This window comes from Chiloscyllium plagiosum, unplaced genomic scaffold (genome assembly GCF_037043375.1).
Source record: "Chiloscyllium plagiosum isolate Xiang-an unplaced genomic scaffold, Cpla_swu_hap1 HiC_scaffold_7, whole genome shotgun sequence".
Taxonomy (NCBI): Eukaryota; Metazoa; Chordata; class Chondrichthyes; order Orectolobiformes; family Hemiscylliidae; genus Chiloscyllium; species Chiloscyllium plagiosum.
In genome coordinates, this window is record NW_028270145.1 from 113,472,878 (window position 1) to 113,489,000 (window position 16,123).

General features: G+C 45.5%; 2 protein-coding genes across 19 annotated transcripts in view; one reads left to right on the plus strand and one right to left on the minus strand.

The window, feature by feature from the left end:
* The window catches only part of inha (inhibin subunit alpha), a 28,003-nt gene extending 22,763 nt beyond the window's left edge, over positions 1-5,240 (minus strand). The window contains exon 1 of the mRNA XM_043694354.2: positions 4,950-5,240. The gene's annotated coding sequence lies outside the window, so the exon portion shown is untranslated. The remainder of the gene's footprint in view (positions 1-4,949) is intronic.
* obsl1a (obscurin like cytoskeletal adaptor 1a) overlaps positions 1-16,123 on the plus strand; it is a 306,290-nt gene that overhangs the window by 16,159 nt on the left and 274,008 nt on the right. For 17 of the 18 annotated variants that reach the window (XM_087989381.1, XM_087989386.1, XM_087989383.1 and 14 more), the window contains exons 2-4: positions 5,016-6,114; positions 11,331-11,600; positions 12,590-12,850. In XM_087989381.1, the coding sequence (XP_087845507.1) occupies positions 5,049-6,114; positions 11,331-11,600; positions 12,590-12,850 (1,597 nt within the window). In that variant the 5' untranslated portion in view covers positions 5,016-5,048. Of the gene's footprint in view, positions 1-4,949; positions 6,115-11,330; positions 11,601-12,589; positions 12,851-16,123 lie in introns of those variants that run through there. The other variant, XM_087989373.1, reaches the window with a different exon arrangement.

Sequence of the window (16,123 nt, forward strand, 5' to 3'; positions counted from 1 at the left end):
CGTGATTAGGAACATGGGACTGGGATATCATTGCAATTACAGATACAAGGCTCAGGGATGGGCAGGACTGGCAGATTAATGTTCTAGGACACAAATGCTACAGGAAGGATAGAAAGGGAGGCAAGAGAGCAGTGGGAGTGGCATTGTTGATAAGGGATAGCATTACAGCTATACTGAGGGAGGATATTCCTGGAAACACATTCAGCGAAGTTATTTGGGTGGAACTGAGAAATAAGAAAGTGATGATCACCTTATTGGGATTGTATTATTGACTCCCTAAGAGTCAGAGGGAAATTGGAAACAAAGTTGTAAGGAGGTCTCAGCTATCTGTAAGAATAATAGGTTGGTTATGGTAGGGGATTTTGACTTTCCAAACATAGACTGGGACTGCCACAGTGTTAAGGGTTTAGATGGAGAGAAATTTGCTAAGTTGTACAAGAAAATTTTCTGATTCAGTATATGGATATGCCTACGAGAGAAGGTGCAAAACATGACCTACTCTTGGGAAATAAGGCAGGGCAGGTGACTGAGGTGTCAGTGGGGGAGCACTTTGGGTCCAGCGCCAATAATTCTATTAGATTTAAAATAGTGATGTAAAAGAATAGACCAGATCTAAAAGATGAAGTTCTAAATTGGAGGAAGGTCAATTTTGATGGTATTAGGCAAGAACATTCAAAAGCTGACGGGAGGCAAATGTTCGCAGGTAAAGGGATGGCTGGAAAATGGGAAGCCTTCAGAAATGGGATAACGAGAATCCAGAGAAAGTATATTACTGTTAGGGTGAAAGGAAAGGCTGGTAGGTATAGGGAATGCTGGATGACTAAAGAAATTGAGAGTTTGGTTAAGAAAAAGAAGGAAGCATTTGTCAGGTATAGACAGGATAGAGATGGAAATGTGTTGCTGGAGAAGCGCAGCAGGTCAGGCAGGGCTAATGCCCGAAACGTCGATTCTCCTGTTCCCTAGATGCTGCCTGACCTGCTGCGCTTCTCCAGCAACACATTTCCATCTCTGATCTCCAGCATCTGCAGACCTCATTTTCTCAATAGACAGGATAGATCAAGTGAATCCTTAGAAGAGTAGGCAGTTGGAGTATACTTAAGAGGGAAATCAGGAGGGCAAAAAGGGAACATGAGATAGCTTTGGCAAATAGAATTAAGGAGAATCCAAAGGGTTTTTACAAATACATTAAGGACAAAAGGGTAACTAGGGAGAGAATAGGACGACTCAAGTATCAGTAAGGCGGCCTTTGTATGGAGCCGCAGAAAATGGGGGAGATACTAAATGTGTATTTTGCATCGGTATTTACTGTGGAAAAGGATATAGAAGATATAGAATGTAGGAAAATAGATGGTGACATCATGGAAAATGTCCATATTACAGAGGAGGAAATGCAGGATGTCTTGAAATACATAAAGGTGGATAAATCTCCAGATCAGGTGTACTCTAGAACTCTGTGGGAAGCTAGAGAAGTGATTGCTGGGCTTCTTGCTGAGATATTTGTATAATCAATAACCACAGGTGAGGTGCCGGAAGACTGGAGGTTGGCTAACGTGGTGCCACTGTTTAAGAAGGGTGGTAAGGACAAGTCAGGGAACTATAGACCAGTGAGCCTGACCTCGGTGGTGGGCAAGTTGTTGGAGGGAATCCTGAGGGACAGGATGTACATGTATTTGGAAAGGCAAGGACTGATTAGGGATAGTCAACATGGCTTTGTGCGTGGGAAATCATGTCTCACAAACTTGATTGAGTTTTTTGAAGAAGTAACAAAGAAGATTGATGAGGGCAGAGTGGTAGATGTGATCTATATGGACTTCAGTAAGGCGTTCGACAAGGTTCCCCATAGGAGACTGGTTTGCAAGGTTAGATCTGACGGAATAAAGGGAGAACTAGCCATTTGGATACAGAACTGGATCATGGGTAGAAGACAGAGGGTGGTGGTGGATGGTTGTTTTTCAGACTGGAGGCCTGTGACCAGTGGACTGCCACAAGGATCGATGCTGGGTCCTCTACGTTTTTGTCATTTACATAAATGATTTGGATATGAGCATAAGAGGTATAGTTATTAAGTTTGCATGTGACACCAAAATTGGAGGTATAGTGGACAACGAACAAGGTTACCTCAGATCACAACAGGATCTTGATCAGATGGGCCAATGGGCTGAGAAGTGACAGATGGGAGTTTAATTCAGATAAATGCGAGGTGCTGCATTTTGGGAAAGCAAATCTTAGCAGGACTTATACACTTAATGGTAAGGTCCAGAGAGTGTTGCTGAACAAAGAGACCTTGGCGTGCAGGTTCATAGTTCCTTGAAAGTGGAGTCGCAGGTAGAGAGGATAGTGAAGAAGGCGTTTGGTATGCTTTCCTTTATTGGTCAGAGTATTGAGTACAGGAGATGGGAAGTCATATTGAGGCTGTACAGGACATTGGTTAGGCCACTGTTGGAATATTGCATGCAATTCTGATCTCCTTCCTATTGGAAAGATGTTGTGAAATTTGAAAGGGTTCAGAAAAGATTTACAAGGATGTTGCCAGGGTTGGAGGATTTGAGCTATAGGAAGAGGCTGAACAGGTTGGGGCTGTTTTCCCTGGAGCGTCAGAGGCTGAGGGGTGACCTTATAGAGGTTTACAAAATTATGAGGGGTGTGGATAGGGTAAATACACAAAGTCTTTTCCCTGGGGTTGAAAAATCCAGAACTAGAGGGCATAGATTTAGGGTGAGAGGGGAAGATATAAAAGAGATTTAAGGGCAATGTTTTCACACAGAGATTGGTATGTGTATGGAATGAGCTGCCAGAGGAAGTGGTGGAGGCTGGTACAATTGCAACATTTAAAAGGCATTTGGATGGGTATATGAATAGGAAGGGTTTGGAGAGATATTGGCTGGGTGCTGGCAGATGGGACTAGATTGGGTTGGGATGTCTGGTCGGCATGGACAGGTTGGACCGAAGGGTCTGTTTCCATGGTGTACATCTCTATGACTTTCTGACTCTATTTACAAGGCAGCTGTATGGGGACATGAGTAGAAAGGGTTTAGAGGGTTATGGGCCACATGTTGGCAAATGGGACTCAATTAATTTAGGATATCTGGTCGGCATGGATGAGTTGAACCGAAGGGTCTGTTTCCATGCTGTAGAGCTCTATGACTGGGATGAGGAGGTATGTCTTCACCCAGAAAGTGGGTGCTTGTGGAATTCTCTGCCACAGAAATCATTTGAAGCTAAAATATTGGGTGTTTTCAAGCAATCAGATGGTGGATCGAATAAGCTGTCAGAGAACGTGGTTAAGGCTGGCACAATTACAACATTTAAAAAGGTTTCTGGATGGGTATATGAATAGGAAGGCTTAGCAGGATATGGGCCAAGTGCTGGCAAATAGGACTAGATTAATTTAGGATATCTGGTCGGCATGGACGAGTTGGACCGAAGGGTCTGTTTCCGTGCTGTACATCTCCATGACTCTGATTAAACAATGGAAAAGAGGCTGTTCAGCCCATCAAGTTTGCATCACCGAAAATATGCTAAATCTACACCAGCCCCACTTTCTCACATTAGGCCCAGAGACTTGAATGTTATGATACCTCAAGAGTTCATCCAAGTACTTTTTAAAGCTTCCGAGTTTTCCGCCTCAACTACTCTCCCAGGCAGTGCATTCCAGACTCCCACTACTCTCTGGGTGAAAAAGGCTTCCTCAAATCCCTTCTAAACTCCTGCCTTTCACTTTAAAATGATGCTCCATTGTTACTGACCCTTAGACTAAGGGGAACAGCTGTTCTCAATTAATCCCGTCCTTGCCCATCATAATCACCTAACACCCCTCCAGGAAGCTCCCCACCACCAACCTTCTCTCCAATAAAGAAAACAACCTGTGCTTATTCAGCCTCTTCGTATCTGAAATGTTCCATCCCAGGCAACCTCCTGGTGAATCTCCTTTGAACCCACTCCATCGCAATTACATCCTTCCTATATTCTGGACACCACAACTGCATACAGTACTCCAGCTGTGGCCTAACCAACATTCTGCAGCAAAATCACTGATGGGCAAAAGTGAGGACAGCATTTGCTGGAAACCAGAGTTTAGATCAGAAGGATCTCAAGCAGGAACGGGATCTCCAGCATCTGCAGTCCTCATTTTCACCACTTCTGTACTCAAATCCTTTTGTGATAAAGGTAATATTCCATTAGCATCTTAACTTCCACTGATTTATTGACAAGGGCACATCAACAATTTATGAAGGTGGACCTCAAACACCTTCCCAAGGATAATTAAAAACTTGTTAGACATGGTTATACTTTCCTGAAAAAGGTAAACATATCCTTTTTCCTTCATTCCTGATGAAGGACTTTTGCCCAAAATGTTGATTTTTCTGCTCCTCGGATGCTGTCTGACCTGCTGTGCTTTTCCAGCACCACTCTGATCTAAGCAAAATCATTGATGTTGGTCCCAACTGGAAATCTCCAAAAACTGGAATTGATGGATTGCTGGTCTTTAAGGGTCATGGAGCCTAAGTGACAAGATTGAGTTGAGTTACATATCAGCTACTACCTCACTGAATGGGCAGAACAGGTCCAATGGGTTGAATGGCCAACTCCCAGTGGTCCTATAATAAGGACGTATTGGGCATGTTTGACCTCAACTGAGGAAGAGGCAAAACAGCTTTCATCAGTTTTTGCAGTAAGGAAATAGACTGTTTGCCTCAACAAGTCTGTGTTGGCATTCATTCTCCACACTAGCCATCCCCCTCCAACATCTCACCGTTCCAACACTCCCTTTCTTTCCTTCATCTTTACGTTTATCATGCTGCACCTCGCATTCATGTACTGTAAAGCCTAAACCATTCTCTGAGACCACATTCCATTGGTGGGAACATTTCTCCTGAATTTCCCACTGGATTTATTAGTAATAATAATCGATTGAACTTTCTAAAGTAAGTTATTCCTCCCTCACATGCCCGCTCCTCTTGATAAACGCTGTTGGCAAAACGGTGCTCAGATTATTTTGCGTTGCTTGTTCCTAGGTGCCTGGCCATTCGATCCCTGAGCATTCTTCAATGGATGTCTTCGGTGGAGCTCCGAGATTTTTATCGTATCCCAGGACGTTCACGGTGCCCAATGGGGCAGACGCCGTTCTCAAGTGTCAAATCGCTGGGGACCCTCGTCCAACTGTGATCTGGGAGAGGGACAAGACTCAGATCTCACCTCACGGTCGCTACCGGTTCCTGGAGGACGGCAATGTCTACAACCTGGTGGTGTCGCGGGCGAGGGTGGAGGACAGTGGGCAGTACATCTGCAAGGCCAAGAACAGCGTGGGGGAGACCTACGCGGCCGCCACCCTCAAGGTGGAGGAGTGCGACGGGGACCCGGAGAACCGGCCGGCCTTCGTGGTCAAGCCCACCTCGGCCAGGGTGGTCCGCGGCCACGACGTGGTCTTCACCGGGCGGCTGGCCGGCTCCCCGATGCCGGCGGTGACCTGGGAGAAGGACGGCAAGAAGCTGACCGAGATCTTCGAGAGCGGGCACTTCAGCGAAGGCTGCGACGGCGAAGGCTGGCACCACCTGAAGATCTTCAGCGCCCGCATGCCCGACGCGGGGGTCTACCTATGCAAGGCGCGCAACCCTCTCGGCGAGGCCATGTCGGCGGCCGTCCTCCTCGTGGAGCCAGGCGACGCCCCCCACGAGCCAGCCCCGCCCACAACCGCCAGCAACGGCCTTGGGGTCAGCGAGGGGTCGGGCGCCCAACGGATCCGGCGCGAGGCGCGGCGCGGGAAAAGGCACCGCCTCCCTCACCGTGAGCCGCACTCAGCCTCCGGCGTCGCCCGCCAGAGCCACGCCACTGAAGACCCACCGAGGGCCTGCAAAGTCAAAGTCTTCTCCGTGACAGAGGGCAAGCACGCGAAGTTCCGGTGCTATGTCACCGGGAAGCCCAAGCCCGAGATTTTCTGGAGAAAGGACGGTCGGCTGGTCGCCCCTGGTAGGCGTCACCTCCTCTACGAGGACAGGGAGGGCTACTTCATCCTCAAGGTGCTGTACTGCAAGCAGCAGGATAATGGCCTGTACGCTTGTGCTGCCTCCAATGCAGCTGGTCAGACCCTCAGCTCAGTGCTGCTCAACGTCAAAGGTAAGATTAGAATACATGGGAACTTCTCTCAATAAGCATGACAGGAGGGGGAGTGGGAAAACAAAACACCAATCTCTATTTTATGCCGATATGGAGTCTACACAAGTAAACATAATCCTTTAATATGTGCCACTAGCCAGACCAACGTTTTGAAGGAGTAACTTGTGCAATGAATAGAGGATGCCCTACAGACGTGGTGCTTTCAGATTTCCAGAAGGTCATTTGATAAGACGCTTCAATAAAAGTTATTGTGGAAAATAAAAGCTCACAATGTAGGGGGTATTTTGTTAACATGGTTGAAAGACTATCTGGCTGGTAGAAAACTGAGACTATGTGTCAGTGGGTCTTTGGCATGATGTGATGAGTGGGATTCCACAGGGTCTGTTGCTGGATGTCAAAAAGCGTGACAGGAGTAAAAAACAACCCAGAAACCTCTATCTTAAGACTATATGAAGTCTTCACTTTTTTAAAGAAATTGATCATGTCACTAACTAGGGCAACATTTTGAAAGGGGATCTTCAAAAGGATCCTTGACAGGGGTGCTGTAGATGGAGGATGCCTTGTAGATACATAGAACATAGAAGAATACAGCGCAGTACAGGCCCTTTGGCCCTCGATGTTGCGCCGATCCAAGCCCACCTAACCTATACTAACCTGTACTATACTTAGATTTTCAGAAGTAATTTGATAGTGTGCCACATCAAAGTTTATTGCAGAAAATAAAAGCTCATGGTGTAGGAGATATTATAGTAACATGGTTGGAGGACTGGCTGTCTGGAAAAAAAAAGACTGTGCGTGAATGGGGTTTTGATGAGTGGGATCCCGCAGGGTCTGTGCTGGGTCCCAACATTTATAATTCACATCACTTAACTTCAATATGGGGAACAAAGTCAAGTTGCAGAGGATACCAGGGTAGGTAGGAAAGTACGTTGTGAAGGAGACATTTGGAATTTGCAGATGAATATATAATTTGAATGATTGGGCAAAAATCTGGCAGATGGAGTATAATGTGGGAAAATGTGAAGTTGTTTACTTTGGTATGAAAAATAAAAAAAAGTTACTTTAACAAAGAATGACTGCAGAATTCTGTGCTTCTGAGGGATCCAGGTGTTCTAATGTGAGTGACAAAAAGTTAGCATAGCGCAGTAGGATGCTATATTATTACAATTGAACATAGTGTACTTCTGATATATGTCTGAAACCACATCTCAAATACTATGCACAGTTTGGCCTCCTAATTTAAGCACGGATTTAAATGCATTTGAGGTGGCTCAGAGGAGGCCTACTGGAATGATACCTGGATGAGCAGCTTGTCTTAAGATGAACATTTGGCCAGATTGGGCTTGTTTACAGAGGTTTAGAAGAACGAGGGGTGACCTGTTTGAGATGTATAAGATCCTGAATGGTCTTGACAAGGGTAGATTTAGATGTAGATTTAGATTTTATTGTCACGTGTACTTGAGTACAGCAATACAGGAGTACAGTAAAAAATGTACAAAGTCGCCATTCTCCAGTGCAAGAATGTCTTTTCTTGTGGAGAGGTCGAAAACCAGGGGATGCGGTTTTAAAATCAGGCGTCACCTTTTCAGGATAGAGATGAGTAGAAGTTCTTTTATCTCAGAGGACTGTGCATTTTTGAATCTATTTGCCACAGAAGGCAATGGAAGAATGTTCATTGAACATTTTTGAAACAGAGGTAGGTAGACTTCTGAAGAAAGATCACTGGATTGAAAAGTTAATTCTGCTTTCTGTCCATGGATGCTGCCAAACCTGCTGTATTTTTTTCCCCCAGCAATTCCTGTTTGTGGGCCTGATTTCTGGCATCTCAGTTCTTTCATTTGTTTATATAGTCTTGTTAACATGAGATTAAAGGCTTTTTGGGGTAAAACGTGGCATTCAAAGCAAAATAGATCCTATTGAATCCATCCCCTCAGGCCTGCTGTTTTTATATATTTTTATATATTGAATGTTTTTATATTCATTTTCTGCCCATCCCTAATTAAGAAGGTGCTGATTAGCTGCCTTCTTGAATCCTTGCAGTCCTAGGAGTATAAATGGGCCTCTTGCTGAGATATTTGTATCATCGATAGTCACAGGTGAGGTGCCGGGAGACTGGAGGTTGGCAAACGTGGTGCCACTGTTTAAGAAGGGCGGTAAAGACAAGCCAGGGAACTATAGACCGGTGAGCCTGACCTCGGTGGTGGGCAAGTTGTTGGAGGGAATCCTGAGGGACAGGATGTACCTGTATTTGGAAAGGCAAGGACTGATTCGAGATAGTCAACATGGCTTTGTGCGTGGGAAATCATGTCTCACAAACTTGATTGAGTGTTTTGAAGAAGTAACAAAGAAGATTGATGAGGGCAGAGCAGTAGATGTGATCTATATGGAATGATCTGCCTGAAGATGTGGTGGAGGCAACATTTAAGAGGCATTTGGGTGGGTATATGAGTGGGAGGGGTTTGGAGGGATATGGGCCGGGTGCTGGCAGGTGGGACTAGATTGGGTTGGGATATCTGGTCGGCGTGGATGGGTTGGACCGAAGGGTCTGTTTCCGTGCTGTACATCTCTATGACTTTATACAACTGCAGTTTTGTAGAATCTTACAGTGCAGATAGAGGCCATTCGGCCATTGAGTCTGCACTGACTCTCCAAAAAGCATCCCATCCAGACACAACCCCACATATATGATGGCTAATCCATTGAGCCTACACGCGTTTGGACAGTGGGAGAAAGCCAGAGTGCCCAACAGAAACCTACACAGCGACCCAAGGCAGTAGTGCTAACCACTATGCCACTGTGCCACCCAAGAGTCAATTAGGAGAAAGTGAGAACTGCAGATGCTGGAGAAGGGCTTATGCCTGAAACGTCGATTCTCCTGCTCCTTGGATGCTACCTGACCTGCTGCGCTTTTCTAGCAACACATTTTTCAATCCAAGAGTCAATGGCAATCTTCAGACTGTTTTTAGTCAGGATTAAATAATCAAAATGCAATTGAATGTCAGGCACTTGTATAATACTACTTGATACTTATCAGCCCAGGACTGGACATTGTCTAGGCTTTGCTGCATTTGGACTGCTTCAGTATCTAAGAATGGTGCTGAACATCTCGGACTGAGATGAGAGATGCTTTCATCCAGAGAATGGTGAGCCTGTGCAATTCTCTGCCACAAAAAGTGGTTGAGGAAAAAATGTTTAATGTTTTCATAAAGCATATAGTTCTTAGGTTTAAAGAGGCTGAAGGAAATAGGGAGAAAGTGTGAACAGGATACTGAGTAAGACGTTTAGCCATGATCGTATTGAATGATGGAGTAAGTTGTAAGGTTGTTCGCTGAGTAAGGTTTGTTTTCTGACGTTTCATCACCATGCTAGGTAACATTATCAGTGAGCAGTGTCCCGCTTTATATTTATATGTCTTGGTCTCTTAAGGTGGGTGATATCATTTCTGAATCTTTTTCTCAGAGGTTGGTAAATGCTGGGTCTCCAGGAATTCCTGTGCGTGTCTCTGTTTTGCCTGTCCTAGGATGGATGAATTGCCCCAGTCAAAGTGGTGTCCTTCTTCGTCTGTATGTAAGGATACTCATGATAGTGGGTCATGTCTTTGGGTGGCGAGTTGGTGTTCGTGTATCCTGGTGGTTAGTTTTCTGCATGTCTGTCCGATTGTAGTGTTTGTTACAGTCCTTGCATGGTATTTTGTAAATGACATTAATTTTGTTAGTTGTTTGTATGGAGCCCTTTAGGTTCATCAGTGTTGTTTAAGTGTGTAGGTAGGTTTGTGAGCTACCATGATGCCAAGGGGTCAGAGTAGCCTGATGATCATTTCAGAGATATCTTTGACGTATGGTATTGTGGCTAGAGTTTCTGGGCACATTGTATCTGCTTGTTTGGGTTTGTTGTTTAGGAATCGGTAGACTATGTTTATTGAAAAAAACAAAGTATCCCTACAGGAAATACTAGACAATCTCACACAAAAGAACTAATAAAGACTACTTCGACCCCCCTGGCATCATGGTAGCCCATAAACCTACCAACACACTTAAACAGCGTCTGATGAACCTAAAGGACCCCATACAAACACCCAGCAAAACAAATTTGATTTACAAAATACCATGTAAGGATTATAACAGACACTATTATCAGCTAGACAGGCAGAAAACTAGCCACCAGGATACATGAACACCAATTAGCCACCAAAAGACATGACTCACTATCACTACCCTTACATACAGATGAAGAAGGACACCACTTCAACTGGGACAACATATCCATTCTAAAACAGGCTAAACAGAGACATGCAGGGAAATTCCTGGAGGCCTGGCTTTCAAACTGGAACTCTATCAGTAAACACATTGATTTGGACCCCTTTTACCAACCTCTGAGAAAAAGAACCGGAAATGATGTCACCCACCCTAACAGACCAAGACACATAAATAGAAAGCGGGACATAACACCAGCACTTAACTGGAAGCTCACTGATGATGCAGCAAAGCCTAGACAATGTCCAGTCCTCGGCTGATAAGTATCAAGTAGTATTATACAAGTGCCTGACATTCAATTGCATTATGATTATTTAATCCTGACTAAAAACAGTCTGAAGATTGCCATTGACTCTAGTATGGTGACAAAACGTCTGATAATAAACCTTCAGCTCAGCGAGCAAACTTACAACCTGAACCTCAACCTGAGCTACAAATCTTCTCAAAAATCGCAATAATGGAACAGGTTCACGAGCCAAAAGACCTACTCCCGTTCCTACTTTTTGTTTCTATGTATGTCTGAACAGAGTAGCTCTAATTTAAGTTTGTACTTTCTTTTTCATCTCACCCCTCCACTTCACAAAAACTCCTTAACTGGTATTTTCCAAACTGATGACTACTTCTATCTGTAGAGGTAAGCACAGCCTTTACATGGGAACATTGCCACCTGCAAGTTCCCCTCCAAGCCACTCTCACCCTGACTTGGGAATACATTGCCATTCCTTCGATGTCACTGGTTCAAAATCCTGGATCTCACTCCCTGTCAATGTTGTCAGTCTACCTACAGCACATGGATTGCAGTTGTTCCCAAAAGCTGTTCAGCTCATTCTCAGTGGAAACTAGGGATGGACAATAACTGATGGCCTAGGTAGTTGTTGCTTATGAAGTGCTTGTTATTTTGTGTAAAAAATATAAGTTGCAACAGAGACCTGGTTAGTTATTCATTTCATGTCTCCTCCCCAGAACCTCGCATCAAATTTAAGAACCAGTTGCAGGATGTCGAGGTGAATGAGAGGGAGCAGGCGATCTTGGAATGTGAGGTCCCGGGAGACTCGATACCAGCTGTCTGGTACCTTGAAGACCGCAAGTTACACTCTAGTGCCAAGTACATTATCGAGCAGCAAGGGGCAGTACATCGCCTTACCATTAAGGATGTAACCATGGATGACGATGGAGTTTACCTCTGTGAGATGAAAGATGGTGGCAGGAGCATTGCTGAGGTGGCAGTAAAAGGTAATTGGCTTAGAACCCTTGGAGTGAGTGCAGCCACATCCCAGGTATACGTGTTGATGGAATGGACAATGGACGATGCTGGGGTATTAGACCCCACTTACTGAATCACCACTTATTCTTCCAACCGCTGTCCGGAACACAGACAGTATCCCCCACAGTAAGGATTGGCAATGGTCATTGGCCCCTTGCAAATACTCACTTTTCTTTTAAAGAGTCCAAGAGCAGAGCCAACATTGCCCATCTCACAGCGTCGTGAATAACCATGTCAGCTCTATTTTAGATCAGCTAAAGTCATTGAGTCAATGTCTCTCATCTGAGTCAGAAGGTCATGGGTTTGAATTGCATTCCAGAGACTGCCACACAAACACCTGTCAGAGGGTCAGTGCTGAGGAGGTGCTGCATTATTGGAGGGTCAGTACTGAGGGAGTGCCACAATGTCAGAGCATCCATACTGAAGGGATGCAGCATGTTGGAGGGTCAGTGCTGAGGGAGTGCTGTACGTCTTTATTAGGGTGGCACGGTGGCTCAGTGGTTAGCACTGCTGCCTCACAGCACCAGGGTCCCAGGTTTGATTCCAACCTCGGGTGACTGTCTGTGTGGAGTTTGCACATTCTCCCCGTGTTTGCGTGGGTTTCCTCCGGGTGCTCCGGTTTCCTCCCACAGTCACAAAGATGTGCAGGTCAGGTGATTTGGCCATGCTAAATTGCCCAGACTGTTAGGTGCATTAGTCAGAGGGAAATGGGTCTGGCTGGGTTACTCTTCAGAGGGTCGGTGTGGACTGGTTAGGCGGAAGGGCCTGTTTCCACACTGTAGGGAATCTAATCTAATCTAATCAGAGGGTCAGTGCTGAGGGACTGCTACACTATTAGAAGGTCAGTATTGAGAGAGTGGTTATTCAGTCGCAAATAAAGTAATTGAAAGTAAAATTGTTGGAGTCAAGTTTTGATTTGAATTGCTGAAATTATTCATTCTTTCCCCAACCCTCTGAGGTAAAATCGTGAAGCGGTTACCACGGAAACTGGATGTAGTGGAGGGAGAGAATGCAGCCTTCTGTGTGGACCTGGATGAGGAGAATGTGGAGGTGTCCTGGTACAAGGATGGAGAGCTGCTGACTGAATCCCATAAAACAATCATCAAGTCCTTTGGGAAAACCCACATTCTGGTCTTTGTTAATGTCACAGTGGAAGATTCTGGTGTCATCACCTTCGTTATCAGTGACTCCAAATCGTCATCGCAGCTTCGTGTGAAACGTAAGACACTTGAAGCCAGAATGAGTTTTATTTTGTTTATTTATTCATGGGATGTGGGCATTGCTGGCAAAGCCAGCACTTATTACTTGTTCCTAACTGCCGTGAAGTGAAAGTGAGTACTGCAATGCTGGAGATTGGAGTCAAGGGTGTGATGCTGGAAAAGCACAGCAAGTCAGGCAGCATTTGAGGAGCAGGAAAATCGACGTTTTGGGCAAAAGGGTCCTGCTGAAGCCATTTTGCTCGAAATATCGATTTTCCTAATTCTCATGATCTGAGTCACGTCCTAAGGCTATTTCAGAGGGCAGTCGAGAGTCACCCATATTACTTTGGGTTTGGAGTCACTTGGAGGCCAAACAAGATAAGGATGGCAGATTTCCTTCCCTAAAGTGAATCATTTGGGCTTTTATGACAATTAGCAATGGATTCGTGGTAATTTATTAGACTGGTTTTAAATTCCCGATATTTTATCGAATTCCAATTGCTCTATCTGCCTTGGTGGTATTTGAACCCACCTCCCCAGAAATTTGGTCTGGGGTTCTGGATTTTGGTCCAGTGACAATGCCCTGCGCTACCACCTCCCTTTATTGTTAAGAGTCGAAGAGTGTGGTGCTGGAAAACACAGCTGGTCAGACAGCGTCCAAGGAGCAAGAGAATTGATGTTTCGGGCATAAGCCTTTCATCAGGAATGAATTATGCCTGAAACGTCAACTCTCCTGCTCCTCGGATGCTGCCTGACTGGCTAAGCTTTTCCAGCACCACACTGTTCGACTCTGATCTCCAGCATCTGCAGACCTCACTTTCCCCTTTATTGTTTATGTCAAGAAAAATTAATGGCCTCTGCCCTTTCATATCTCACATTTACAGACTCAGCATAGGAGCAGAAGGAGGTGATGCAATCATCTTCGCTCCTGTTTTTGAATTATATCATAGCTAACCATTATTGCAACCTGCCTTAGGTCCATAAAAGTTAACCGCCTTCCCCAGCAACAAGCAAATCAAGCAGCCTGTTCAGTGATGTCATGACCCAGCTCTGGAGAAGGTGCGACTTGGACATGAGTCTCTTGGTTCACATGTAGGGAGATTGCGTTTTCATCTCAGGTGGTAATGAGTTTGTGGACTCTCTTCCCGAGACAGGTGGAGGTAGGCTCATGGAATACTTTTTAAATCAACCTGTTCAGGAAATTTGCAACATGGCTGTAGTGCAGCTGGGTCTTGAAGCCAGACCAGCTAGCCCAGACACTGCCACTGCAGCGCACAAGTCCATTGTCTCCATTCAATTGACTACGTTAATTAATAATCATAAATATCTCAATTAAATCAGCACTTAACTCTTTCAGCTGGGGGAGCCTGTCCTTGTAAGCCCTGCTGCATTTGGCGTGGCACCCCTCCAAAGACGATGACCTGGTGCAGTGTCTGGTGAGAAGTTTGCATTTTCTTATAAAAGTCAGGAGAAGGTTTGAGGTAAAAGGTGTCCTCACTACTGGAATGGGAGCCTGACCTACATGCTTCTTGAAACTGGGTCATGATCAATGCAGCGCATGCCATGCAAATCATGTCCTACTGGACCATTGTCCTACTCTTTATCTCTAAGTCTTGATCCTGAGGCCTGTGTCCAAGGCTTGAGCCCATTGTCTGGACCTCCCCGGCCATTCAGTGACACAAAAAAAATGTACTAGGTTCTACTAGTGGAGTGTGGGATTACTCCACAAAGTGCGTGGAGGTTCAGCCTAGAAATGGCATAACAGCTTTAAAAATGGCAGCAGGAGTAGGCCATTCAGCCCCTTAAAATGGCGCCACTATTTAACAAGTTAATGGCTTTGTTGAAGCTGTGGCCATATTGAATGATGCAGCAGGCTTGAGGGTGGAATGGTCAATTCTTGCTTCTATTTGTTATGTTCTTAACTCAAATTGCATCTCCTCCCCAACTACTCCCATATTCCTTGATTTCAAGAGATCAAAAATCTGTCTATCTCAACCTTAAATAAATTCACAATGAAACCTCCATTTTCCTGGTTTCTGAGCGAAGAAATTTCTGCTCATGAGTCTGAAAGTTTTGACCCCTTATCTTGTGTCTGTGCTCCCATGTTTGAGCTTTCCTAGTCAGAGGGAAACAATTTTTCTTCTTTAATCGCCTTCAGAATGCTATATAATTTAATGAGACGATCTCATTCTTCTAAACTCTAGAGAATACTGACCAAATTTACTCAGCCTCTCATGAGGGGCCATCCCCGATCCCAGGGGCTAGTCCAGTGAAGATTCCCTGTGTGCTAGGAAACCACCTACAATGCAAGGATATCTTTTCTTAAATTTTGAGACTAAAACTGTGCACTGTATTCCAGGCATGATTTCAGTTATCATCTTAATGGTGCAGTTATACAAATTCCTGGTTAGAGCCTACTTGCAGTTCTGTGCGCAGGTCTGGAAGGTTATATTGTCTTTGAAGGGAATACAGCATAGGTTTATAAGATAGATACCTGAACTTCGGGGGTTAAGTTATGAGGAGACATTATTCAAATGAGACCCCACCACCAGGGATATATTTCCTTCCCCACCCCTCTCCGCCTTCCGCAAAGACCGTTCCCTCCGTGACTACCTGGTCAGGTCCACGCCCCCCTACGACCCACCCTCCCATCCTGGCACTTTCCCCTGCCACCGCAGGAACTGTAAAACCTGTGCCCACACCTCCTCCCTCACCTCCATCCAAGGCCCTAAAGGAGCCTTCCACACCCATCAAAGTTTTACCTGCACATCCACTAATATCATTTATTGTATCCGTTGCTCCCGATGCGGTCTCCTCTACATTGGGGAGACTGGGCGCCTCCTAGCAGAGCGCTTTAGGGAACATCTCCGGGACACCCGCACCAATCAACCAAATCGCCCCGTGGCTCAACATTTCAACTCCCCCTCCCACTCTGCGGAGGACATGGAGGTGCTGGGCCTCCTCCATCGCCGCTCCCTCACCACCAGACGCATGGAGGAAGAACGCCTCATCTTCCGCCTCGGAACACTTCAACCCCAGGGCATCAATGTGGATTTCAACAGTTTCCTCATTTCCCCTTCCCCCACCTCATCCTAGTTTCTAACCTCCAGCAACACGATCCCCTGACGTGTCCGGACTTGCCCGACCTGCCTAGCTCCTTTTCCACCTATCCACTCCACCCTCTCCTCCCTGACCTATCACCTTCATCTCCTTCCCCACTGACCTATTGTACTCTATGCTACTCTATCCCCACCCCCACCCTCCTCTAGCTTATCTCTCCACGCTTCAGTCTC